At 40.6% G+C, this 13,124-nt stretch overlaps 1 protein-coding gene across 1 annotated transcript; it reads right to left on the bottom strand.

Annotated features, from left to right (window-relative positions):
• Positions 1–2,717: 2,717 nt before the first annotated feature.
• tapt1b (transmembrane anterior posterior transformation 1b) lies at positions 2,718–11,842 on the bottom strand. Its single transcript, XM_070828186.1, has 14 exons — positions 11,642–11,842; positions 9,215–9,345; positions 9,006–9,124; positions 8,048–8,210; positions 7,800–7,935; positions 6,954–7,051; positions 6,790–6,859; positions 6,540–6,620; positions 6,209–6,318; positions 5,037–5,096; positions 4,657–4,725; positions 4,477–4,553; positions 4,212–4,384; positions 2,718–3,482 (listed from the first exon to the last, which is right to left on the bottom strand). The coding sequence occupies exons 1-14, from the start codon at positions 11,817–11,819 to the stop codon at positions 3,229–3,231; spliced, it is 1,719 nt and encodes a 572-aa protein (XP_070684287.1). The 5' UTR covers positions 11,820–11,842; the 3' UTR covers positions 2,718–3,228.
• Between the last annotated feature and the right edge of the window lie 1,282 nt (positions 11,843–13,124).

The following is a 13,124-nucleotide window of genomic DNA, read 5'->3' as shown; positions in this document are numbered from 1 at the left end:
TTTCCATGGTGGATAATATGTGACTGGTGTTAAATATATAAGAGAAAGTACCACCGCTGAGAAGCTGTTTTCCTGTGTGAGCTGCCTGAATATATTAATGTTTCTACACTAAGAGTTGAGGTGTTTTTACTGAGCGTTGGAGGTCAGACATCCAGTGCTGCGGTGTCTGATTACCAGAGAATCGAACTACACAACCTCCGTGGGTCTCTGAGTGAATGAGAAGCAGGTCGTTGACTCTACACCGACGCCGACCTTTAGCTCGGAGGTTGATCAGGTTGGTGAAACTTTTGGCAAACACAGATGCTTTGCGTACAAAAAAGGGAAAACCCAAAGTTCAGTCACTGCCCGGTTGAGTTGTGCAAGTCCTGGAAAATAGCTTTGAAGTCTCTGATATGTCAGCGCTCTCTTTCATCCTCCCTCACAGTCACTTTACACAACACAGGACACTAAATCGGCTGAATGCAAATGCGATGTACGTTGACGTAATGAGGAAAACACAAATCATGTATCCAGAGGCAGATAATTTACGCTGAAAAAAAAAAAAAAAGTCCTCCTGTGAATGTGTGTGATGACAGACAACCTCCTTCTAAATGCCCATTCAAGGGGAACAGTGGACTGCAGTGTTTGCCCTGTGAACAGAGCCTGCAGTGACTCCTCTCAGTGAAACACCCGCCACTGTTCCCCTGTGCTCGCTCGCACACGCACACGCACACGCGCACGCGCGCACACACACACACACACACACACACAAGCAGTGTAGACAGTCGCATCACACCAGAAAGGGTTACAAAACAAAATCTTGTTTTATTCTCCGTCTACCGTGTAGGAGATGTCTTACATAGATAGATTTTACAGGAAATATAAAAAAAAAAGGAAATTTCCAATTCATACATATAGTATGTCTTTAAGTTGTGAGATCAATCCATGCACTGCAAATTATCTCTCAGACACACACACACACACACACACACACACACACACACACACACACACACACACACACACACACACACACACACACACACACACACACACACACACACACACACACACACACACACACACACACACACACACACACACACACACACACAATCCTTCCATCACAGGACTGCAGTCACTTGTTTTACTGTCCTCCTAAAATAAGGATGGACTTAGCCTCTCATGTATTAACACCAGGCAGCCTTTGAAAAGCCCAGAGGGTCGGTAAACTGAAACACGATGGTCTAAATGTTGCTAATAAAGTTAGCACTTTAATAATAATAAAGTGATGGACAGTGAGCCGGATTCCCAGTCGAGAGTTTTTGATCCCACGCTCATGTCATTAAGACTACGGCGTGCAACACCCTATTTAACACACGTTCCAAGTTGCAACTCAGAAAGCAGCAGAAGTCAATTACCTTCCTTTGTTTTGCATGACAAAAAATACAAACATTATTTTTGTATAAAAACTTAAGACAAACATCAATATCGACAAATACTGTATATCTTGTACTAAAACTGAGTAAAATTTGTTTGGATTAAGAAAATAGAGTTGCAATTTGGAAAACCATTTAAAATCTGTATTATTGTGCAGCAAACACTTCATTAGAAGAGTCCGGAAATATCTTCAGAACAGCAGTAAGTGTTGTTAAAAGACCTTGTGGGTTTTTCAAAGATCGCTGGGTATTTCTCTCTCTGAAAGAAAAAAATATTTAGCGTTGTGGCTTGAAGTTAATGAAATGGGGTGCTAATATGAGAGGCTAAACTTGGGCCTTTGTTGAACCTAGCTTTAGCCGCAAACATGCAACTCCTGGCACTTAAGACCAGAGTTAAACAGTAAGATCCACTTCATCTGTCAAACAGCGCCGCCAGCTTTCACAGCATCTAAAGTCTGTTGAGTGCACAAGCATCTGGAAAGAGCTTCTGTCAATAATCAAAACCGGCAGCGGACCACATCCAACAATGTTTGCACCCTTTGGGGATCAGACCTGACTGCTACTCTTGTGCAGCTCTCTGGAAAAAAAAAAGTGTTTGTTTCACTGCTTTCACACGATCACAGTGCAGATACGCTCCTCCTTGGTATTTAGAGGTAATTCACGCTCGCAGCCCGCGTCTCAGCCTTCAGATATCCTTTAACATTTTACCTGCATACCTGTAATCTTAATCATTTATCATACCACTGTAAGAATAATGGTAAAGCATTAGAAAACATGTCGCGTTGATACTAGCATCACACAGCATGAGTTTAAAATGAGACCAAGAACAGTGTTGTTACACTAAGACATGATTATCTGTAGGCTACATGCTTGAATGATGCTGGTATACATGAAGCATATTCAAGAAAAATAACGTGACAATGAAACATCCTCCAACCTTGTTTGGCTTGGGGCCCACTTGAAAATAAATACTTGTGCCTTTAAAATCAGGCAGCATCTTATCCCAGTGCTTCAAAGTAACAATATCAACACAAATTGCACGATACTAAAAGCTCTAATGTCTAAAGGGTAACGTCACCACTGTGACTGAACACTGTACTCACTCAACAGCCACAGACATCAGGAAATCAATTTAAACCCCTTAAATGTTTGATGGTGTGTGTCTACAGAGCGACTTTGAGATTTCAGAAATGTGTTAAAGTGATTGTGAGTCTTAGTCCTGCAGTTGGTACGGTCAATTTTTAGAAAAAAGGTCAGAGATTCTTCATAAAAACTTCATTTCAAATATTTGAATTTTTCACGTTTTTGAAATAAAAAAAAAAGTACAAAAATTGATGCGTTTTGTTCCGTCTAAAAAAAACAACTGCGCTGTACATATGATTGTGCTTCTGAACACACACACACCAGTACATACTCCACACAGCCCTGCTGTCATGCTCCTATGATCACACAGCGCCCCACGTTGTACAATTTCACATGTGAAGATATGTTTCTTTCTTCGTGCTCTGCTCCAGCTGTGCAAGCCGGTTTTTCAGGCATCGACAGGTTGCCATGACACCCAAAACCCATCCTCAAGAGTCTACCTGGTTCGCGGGGCATCGACTGGACCAGATGGAAGCATCTGAAGCGCCCTCTGATGCTCGTAGTAACAGCTTTATGCCTTGGCTGGTTTTGTCAGTAATAAATAAATAAATACTCCAGGGGTCAGGCGCACAAAAGTACGTCTGGTCTGAGCATGCTCCATGACCCGTGTCTGATCCCTGAACTTTGCCGTTTTGCCAGGACGCTGACAGGTTGTTTCATTTGGCATTCAGTCTATTCGGTTGCCACAGATGGTGAAGCGGTCTATTTCCAGCAAGTCTTTCTTCGGCGTTCTGTGCTCAAGTCCGTCCCCTTCCAGTCCCGTGTTGGCGTTGATGATCTTATCATCATCGTCTTCGTCCGGCGTGGTCAGGAATGTGTCCGAGTCGCTCTTGGGAAGTGTGGGAGCGGTGCTCTCTGCTGTGTTGACGGGCTGAGGATTTTCCAGTACCAGTGATATGCCTCCTTTGTCGGTTGTGGGTTCTGTTTGAGAGAGAGTTTATCAGAAACAGCTGGACAAACGCACGCACGCACACCTGAGTGTTTACAAACCCTCCAGCAGGGAGCAATTGTCCAATCACAGCTTGGCAACTGTAGCTTTGAATTTCTCTGCATGCTGGAGCAGTGAGCATGGGGCTGAGCTGTAAGAGTGACACTGAGCCTTTAAATAGTTTGGTAGGCAGCAACAGAGCATTACTTCCAAGGCCAAGAGGCACATCACTAACTAATTAAATTAGTTTGTGGGACTACGGGTTAAAAAAAGCTTTATTCACACGGTGTCGTCCTGCTAAATTTGGGGAGGTTCACACTCCACCTACACAGCACTTGCTCAACACGTCGGTTAGTTCTCAACCTAAAAGCCCTTTTTCTTGTAATGCTACAATTTAAAACAAACTGTTTAAAATACAAACAAACATGAATTATAAACAGTAAAACAGGAGTATGTTTGAAATAACAGTCAGACTTTTTGTTTTCTCTTCATCAATTCGATTAAAAAATACTTAATTAGTCCCAAAAGGGGCGATCCATGGAAAACATGCACATAAAAGACAAAAACACAAATATGACAAAATCCCTGAGTAACAGTTATCATTTCAGCTGGCACAATGAATAGCTGCTGGCAGGGAATGAGAAGTCTGAGAGAAGACTTTACTAAGAGGGGTAAATTTTGCACAGCGACAGTGAGTGAGAGATAGATTAGCCGATTGCTACCTTGCTGTGGCGCAGTGTGAACGTGTTTGGTACGGTGAGCTCTGGAGTTTACACGGCTTGAGACAGCGGAGGGAGGAGGGTCGAAGAGTTTCTCCTCCATGTTGGCCTCTTTGACGAACACACAAGACGTCCCCAGCAGAACGATACTGTTGAGCACCTTCAGAGTGATCATCCTGCTCATAAACACAAACAAAATATTAAGAAACACGACGACTAACACTGAAAATATGTGTTCAAAAGATGGGAGAGACCACGGGACATTTACCCCAGGTAAAACAGCAGAACACACATAAAGGAGAGCGAACCCTGGATCTTCACAGAGCTGGTCACCACTCTGATCAACTGAAAACAGAAACCCATCATCAGATGCAAAGTGTGTTTATAGTCAGCATTATAACACACACAATATCAGTATAAATGATGATGATGATAAAAAGTGACTGACCAACAGAGCTAACGGAAGAGGGATGAAGCCCATTCTTCTGGATACTGAGTCGCTGTAGTCTGTGTAAGCCTGGGGACACATTTAAGACATTTTCTCATAATTCAACAATAAACAACATTATTCTTTAACCAATAAATTAGTTGTTACGTAAAATAATTTCATCTAAACATCAGGAAAGATTAGAGGACATTTCTTCTAGACGACATATTTTAAATATCAGCCTCTGTTCCACATTCAGCCAAATGCTGTGATTAGTAATGAAAGGCATTTGCAGAATACATAATAACATGATGGACAAACTCCAGTTCAAAGTGGGGGTGGGCAGTGTAACCATATATACTGAGACAATATACTGTAAATGTGTCCTTTATTTCACTCACATTTTTCTGTCGACTGCTGACAAGGTCAAATGCAAGGCTGGCTCTGTATTCGCCGTATACCTGGAAAATGACAGTGTAACACAACATTAGTCGTCCTAAGAATAGACATCCAAATATCAAGATGGGATCAAGCAGAGGACATCAGAGTTATAAAGATGATAAATGGTGAGAAATGTTAACTTGTTTACTTTCCAAACAATCGCTGCCGTTAGAGCACAGGTACAGTATGAGTAGTACCAGGAGATGAGACAAATTTAATTCTAATGAATACATTTTAAAATAAAATAAATTGAATGCGATTAAATGTAGACAGGCATGGGTCCACAAGCTTAAAGTCTAACAACACATGAAAGAGGTTTGTTTGATTAGATTTGACAGTTTGGAGATAAAGGGGTTAATCCCTTCCTGTGGAGCTGGTTTCTGTTACATAACCAAACCTACAACTCCTGAAGCAAATCAAAGAGGAAGAGGGGAGGAGGTGGGAAGCCAAAAAAAAGTCATGATGAAACAAGAGAAAACGGCTCAGCTGGCTGAGCCTCCCTCTGATACTACAGTGTGTCTGGAGTGAATGTGTGGGTGTGTGAGAGAGCAATTAGAAATGTAAGCAAAGAGATGCTCCTTGTAACTGCTGAACTTTTTTCAGTATCAAAGAAAAGAGAAAAAAAAGAAATGTGGCTCCTGTTGTAGCCCACAGCTGACTAACTGAATCCTGTTTACATCATCCAAAGCATTATGGGAACTGTAATTTGGAAATTTAAAGCATGATTATCCCCAAATCAGAGGTAAGACAAAGAATAAGGATTGATGCACTATCCATATATTCTTTTGACAGTACTAAGGCTTAGAATGTGCCATCAACATGGTACTAATAATCTCCTCTGTCCATTCATATACAGATATTACTACAAGTGTCAACAATTCTCAACTGCATAAAATTAGTTTATTTGTGTAGCACAACTCAAGTGCACACTGATGGCATTTCTGAATATGTCTCAACTTATTCTGAAAATAATAATGTGATGACTAAAAGCCTGTAAAATAAAAAAAAAAAAAGTGCTCTTTGTGGCCAGTCAGTCTTTAAAACATCTGACAACATGCAGTATGTCAAAACACTGTCTGCACCGTAACCGGATGGATAAACTGTGAGAGGACTGTATGCAAGAGGGACTCACATCAGCACTGATGTCATTGAATTTGGTGATGAAGGCATGCTTGACGACGTCCACAGCAACCTCTGAGGCTATCACCATGACTACATCAGGAAACAGCACCCACAAGTGGTCTAAAGACAAACACATCAAAAACTGATCAATCTGTGTCAATGAAGTTCAGCATAATATTAGTCATAAAAGTCAGAGACAGTTCACTGCCGAGCGGCACTGAGACGGCCGGAGGAAGGACCTGATGGGAGCAATGTGATCTGACTTCAAACTATCATACAGATAAACCAGCTGGATAAATGCCAGCAATGTTACGCTGTCTGTGCAGCTCTGCGTTAGTTACCAGGGTTCCACGAGAACTGCTCCATGTTTCTCAGACAGACGATGAGCAGGAGGATGTAGTTGGTGAACCTCTCTTTTATGTCTGTGGGAAACAAACAAATCAATCCTGGATTAACCTACTTTGTACTCACTGCGGCTGAGCTCGATTCCATAAATTTACCTTGTACAAAATCACCAAGTTCAAAGGCAGAGTAACAAATTGTCCACAGACCGCTGTTTTGGTGGCGCGTGTTCGACTGTTCACCACTTACCGCTGTTTGACATCTGGAAAAGGTTGTTCTTTTCAAACTTCTTGAACACGCTTCCTTTGATCTCTACAAACTGGAAAATAAAAAACACACCAAAATATCATGGCTGAACCTGCGCTGTGTGCACTTTTAATTGATTGAAATGTATCTGTGTGGATTATACTCACGTTGTTTGACATCATGATGGTGAGCAGAGACTTGTTGTGGGAGTTGAAGGCCACGTTGAGCGTGGTGGCCTGAACCATGATGAGGATGGCATGGAGAACTAGACACAAACATGCTGAGGAAAATATTACACTTAGCACTACAGTAAAGAATATCACATTGTCTGTTAACTCTGATGTACGTTTCTGCAAGTCTGAAGTAAAACTGTGTAAGGCTTTAACCATTAAATATTTCATTATCTATTCCTCTGCTGATTGTTTTAATCATTTATTTTAAATGTATTAAATGTATGTCTATGAAATGTCAAAAAAGAGGAAAATGCCCAAGTTGACATTTTCAAATTGCCGTTTTTGTCTGACAAACACTCCAAAACCCAAATATATTCATGTAGCTGTAAGAAGACACTTGCTTAAACCAAATTAAATCCACGCATCATTCTTGGATTACAGACATTTTCATTTCTTTCAACTACACTAAGAAGATAATCTGCCAGTTGTAAGAAACGTACACTAACCAATATGTGACCAATATGATGCTGCATAATAATTTTGACAATTAAGGGACAAATCTGATTCACTACTACATGTCATGAGTCAAAAATTGCCAAAATTTTTATATTTGCATCAGATTACCTTGTAGAGTCATATTCTGTACTTTTTTTCTGTTAACAAACTTCCATTATTTTTGTCTGTTATTGTTGCGGATTTGTTTCCTGTCATTTGACTTATTGACTAACTGTCTCACATCTAAAAGGTGTGTTGTTTTTTCCCCTTTTTGTCGACTCGTGCAGAAGCAACAAGCTACACCGGCTGGTAACTATGACCACTGGTCCTTCTCAGTGAGGATACAGACATAGAGCACAGCCATGAGGAAGTGAGGAATCACGCCTATGTGCGCCCTCTTCTTCTCCTTGGGTTCTGTGGCAGTCCAGTACAGAGCGTCCAAGATGTCCTGGCCAAATGACGAGAACAGGCGGTCCGCCACCTGACAACACAACAGGGGCAGAGCGAGAGGAGACAAGAGAGCAGATGAGTGGGTGTGTGACTGTACAGTACAATGAGAGTTAGAGACATTAGGAGGAGTTATCTGGGTGTACCTCTAACATGTTGTATATGATGTATAGTTTGATGACAGACTGCCCCCTGATCAGGTGGTACATCATGGAGTAATCCACGTAGCTCATCATAGAGTAACACAGCACCATAATAAAGCCTTTCAGCACATCACACACCTGGGCTGGCTGGAGTAGACGGGAGCCACTGAAACACACACACACACAAATTACACATAGAAGAAATGTTCACAGTAGAAAGCCACTAGAAAAGAAATGCAAACAGAGAAGCAGAAAGAACAGTGTAATAATCAAAAGTGCTCTACTGCCCTCTAGAGGTCATGAACAATGTTGCCATGTCAGGACATTTACTAAATCTGTGTCTTAGTCAATAACCAACTTCTTGAATTTTTTTTGCATTAAATTAACTGATGTCTGTAAAATGTGTGACAATAGAAAGAGAATCTAAATTATTCACAGCACAATGTAGCAAACAGTCTAAAACCTGATATTAGATTTTGATATTAGGGAGCGCCTTGGTAGCCGAGTGGTTGCAGCACACGCCACAGTCCTGTGACCTTTATTGTTTATTCACCGTCTCTGTCCAATGTCACTCTAGACTATTTACAGTGTAAAAATAGGGAAAAAGAAGCAAATCATCACATCTGAATAGGTGAAAACCAGAGAATTAGACATTTTCTGTAGTTGACAAAATGTCCAACAGTTGATCACATGTGAGGATTTGCTTGGTTTCCTTGTCTTACATTACAGTAAAACAAATATCTTTGTACTGCTGGTCAGACAAAACGTCACCTTAGGCTCTAAGAGATTGTGATGAGCATTTTTCAATATTTTCTGACATTTTATAGACTAAACAATTTGTGAAAAAAGTGGGCAGAATAACTGATTGACTGAAAATAATTGTTATTTGACATTAGTTAATCATTAATGTGGCCAAAGATTGATTCAAATTTGTTCCCTCATATCAAAGTGTATACTTTACCTGAGGCCACAGCAAGGCAACGTGATGAGCCGTAAAAGGGCCAGAATCACTCTGAGGGGCAGCAGGGTGAACACATAGAGAAAGGCATCCAGACAGAGGAAGAAGCCGAATGTCATCAACTAAAGAGAGAAAGACACGGAGAGGGAGAGCACATTTATTTACTTGTAACTTTTAAGACGTTTCCCTCAGTGAACAGTTTGTGTGTTTACCTTCTCGAGCTCCTTGGGGATGCGGAGGCAGGTGTAGACCCTCTCTCTGCGCTCTGTGTATTTGGCCTCATTGTGTTCCAGGAAGTAGCCTCTGGTGAGCTCCGTGGTTATAAATCGGACCAGAGACAGGTCTAGAGCCAGACACAGACAGAGACATTGAACATTGAACATGCTGACTACACAAAAGACCTCACACACACACACACACACACACGCACACACAATAAAAGTAACTGCCAACCTAGAAAGCTTCGACTGTTTCATTTACAGGTTAACAGCAGGTGTCTGTATTTTTATTGCAAACAAAGGTGAGGCCTTAGCTTATAATAAACCATGTATTTTATAATTTGCATCATGACAAGAAATACCTTCACTATACAGCCAAACATGTGGACAAACCAAGTGTGACGCCCAGAGGTGATTGTTGGACATCTCATAAGAAAACTCTCTCCACTGAGAGAATATGAGGCTGCAGAATCAGTGGCATCTTTTAAATCACTACTTTAATCTTATCTTTTATAAGTGTTTCTATTAATGCTACCAATACTCTTTTCAATGTTTTATTTCCAACACGTCTTCTATTCTATTATCTATCTATTTCATTATCATGGTCATTGTTCACTGTTGGTATTTTATTCCTTTTCTGTTGTCTCATTCTGTCCTGTCATTCTGTTCTGATTTTATTTGCCTTTATGGTTAAGTGTGTCAACCATTTTTCAACCATTTTGTGAGTCAGCTCACACAGTCAGGAGTCACGTGTTCACATTTATCTCACCGTTCTGCACCAGCTGGAGTCTGTGGACTGAGCACCGACTGATACAGAGATAAAGCGCATTACAGACCAGTCCAGGTGAGAAAAAAATGAAAGCGTGTAAAACCTTATGTACATCAGAAGGAGACCAAAACGATCTGATTTTAGAGATTTGTTTGAGCTGAAAGACATGTGACTGAACAACATTCTTCACTTGAGCATTGAAACAAAGATTAGCATCAAATATAAAGCCAAGATTTCTAGCAGCCTGCTTCATGTTTAGGCCGGGTGGAGGTGGGGACGCTGTGCAGGACAGTCACACCAACTAGGGAATTTGTTTTGTGTACGAGAGTATTGTTGGGTTGAAACAGGAAACAGACAGCCTCAAACTGTTGCCACAAAGTTGGAAGCCCACTACTATTGTTTAAAACATTATTGTATTGTGCAGCAAGAAAACGTCCCATAAACGGGCACTGCACCAATTTCATATATCAAAGTCAATTTATTAGACAGGGAGTAGTACTCAGCCTGTGAAGATAATTAAATCATGCTTTTTATGTGGCTCTGGAGGGGCTTTTTCATGGATTCTATATGTGTATGTAATCGACTAATAACCTAAGTCCTTTTTCAACTAAATGTTCCAAAAGATAAATTGTTCCAGATTCTCAAATGTCAAAATTTGCAGATTTCTTTTAGATTTTTCATATATCTGCTGAACATTTTGGGGGTTTTGACTATTTGCCAGACAAAACACGACAGCTGTTGCGGTCACCTTGGGTTCTAGGATATTGTGGTGGACATTTTCTCTGTTTTCTCTCAAACTCGACCCATTGTAGAGAAAAGGGGTCAGGATATCTCAGCTCCTGCTGCACCAATACACACAGTAGGAAAAACACAGGTGTAAATATTACAATTATTTTGCCTGAGGTGCATTTAGCCGTTTCATTTCCACGATCTTAGTACTATGCATGCTGGCTCACTGCCATGGCTTACGGGGACACTTGATGTTATAACTAACACCTGTACTTTCCGTACTGTGACATGTAAAAGCGTTTGCTGTGACAATGGGCACAGTCTCTCGGAAGCCCCCCAACTTTTTGGAGTAAATCAACACTAAGAAATTTAGTCTAAACTATAAAAAAAAAAAAAAAAAACAGCCCCAGACTAAAAGTACCCGTGTCCACATACTTTTGGCCGTGTGTACCCACTGAGCAGCACTTCTGACTGCGGCTGTGCAAAGAAACCACGTCTTAATTTGACAGAGAGGCAAACCGGCCTATTTAGAAACCTGCATGACTACATGCAGCTGAGCTGTATTGCAAAAAGCCGGGACTCCTAACTGTAGATATAATTTGAATGCATGCAACATAACTTTACTTGAGCTCAGTGTTTTAACTAGCAGTAGCTGTGGTGATGACGCTAGTTACCGATATATCCTGATAGATCAAGTGGAAACTCGGAGCTGCGCCCAAACCTGCACAGACTTAGCTGAGTGTAATTGTAACTGCGTGCTCAAGCCATGTCGCTATCACATATATCCACAAAACCAGTGCAGCAGCGCAGGTATTAAACCAAAACGGGTTTGCCGGTGATGTTAAACAACAAAACGAGGAGTTCAGCAGCTGGCTAGCGTTAGCGCTGTCAAACTGGGCTCTGATAATGAGGCTAGCTCTCACCTGACAGGTTGCGTTTATTGCTCTTACTGCCGCCATTTTTATCGTTGGCTCTCGGCGTCTCCGTGACTCCGTCTTTCTCCTTGTTCTTCTCTGATTTGGCAGCCTTTCTGTCCCTCTCCCTGTCCTCCTTCTCCTTCTCTTTCTCCTCTCCCAGACCTGACGACACCGAGTCCGCCATCTTCGCCAAACGGTCTCATCGGCTGCCTGGGAGACTGACATCTGCGTCACACGCTCCGACGTCATCACGTCGCCTGTAGTTTCAGCCAATCACCGGCAGGCGTCGCCAAAAGAGCACAGTGAGTGAATTTCACACCTCGTTTGGTGGATTGATTAAATTATTAACGATTGGTTGATTATTTTTTTAGTTCCTAAAACAAAGAGACAAAAATAATGTACAACATTTAGATATGACTGCTCTAATACAACAATTCAACCGAAATACATGACAAAAATGACAAAAATCCCAGTAATAATAATAAAGTAAAAAAGCAACTACAGCCATTTCATCTTAAAAAACTAAAGATGAAAAACGTAGTATATAAATGAAATGATATAAAAGAAGGTGCTGTAGAGATTGTATACTATGTTTGGCAGTATCATTTTCATATTAGTCAGACACTCATCACTTTTTTGTCACTGATTACTACCTCTTATAATGAGATTATTCAAACACATTTTTAATTTATCCAAGGGGTTATTTGTTTAATAATATAATCAACTTAATCACATCTTTTGGTGTGCAAAGATTACAATCAACAGAAGCAAAGAAAATGAGTGCCAGGGTCTGTATTAACCACTGTGTTACACTCCACTCTGGTCATTGTGTACTATATTTCTTAACTGAAATATTAGAGAGCATATTTTTACTGAAAAGTAATTAATTTAGTAATATGCACCACGTAAGTAGGCTATAGTATCAGTACCATCTCTCAGCTACATTTTGACACTGGTTGTTTTCTTCTTTTTTAAGGCAGTGTCTCATGATCAGGGGCCAGCTTCCAGTTCGTATCATATCAGTGGATATAATGCTTTAGTGGCGGAGTTTTTTAAATTACAACAAACCAAGTGTCACACAGTGAATCTGCAGCCTTTGGTGATCCAGCCTCACTGGATGGTTGAAGGGAAGTAAACTTTCATAGCATTCAAGATTCAAAATTGAACATAGGCTTTGTTGTCTTTGTCTCCACCAAAGAAATTGCAGTTGCGTCTCCAATTGCATAACAATAATGATATAGAAATACCAAAAATATGCATTGTAGCATAACAATAACAGAATAAAACTACCAAATATACCAAATAATATTACAATAACATGATGTAGGTACCAAAATACACAATATGACGTGACAATTATACTGTAAAATTACCAAAATATACATTATAACATAACAGCAGGATAAAAGTACCAAAATATAGCCTACATTATAAGAAAACAATAACCAAGTACCACAGTATAGGCCTTGGTATAAATGCAGTAGTAGGT

The sequence above is a fragment of the Pempheris klunzingeri genome, chromosome 3 (assembly GCF_042242105.1).
Source record: "Pempheris klunzingeri isolate RE-2024b chromosome 3, fPemKlu1.hap1, whole genome shotgun sequence".
In the NCBI taxonomy this organism is placed as follows: domain Eukaryota; kingdom Metazoa; phylum Chordata; class Actinopteri; order Acropomatiformes; family Pempheridae; genus Pempheris; species Pempheris klunzingeri.
Note: the sequence above shows the minus strand (reverse complement) of the source record. Positions and strands in the feature narration are given on the sequence as shown.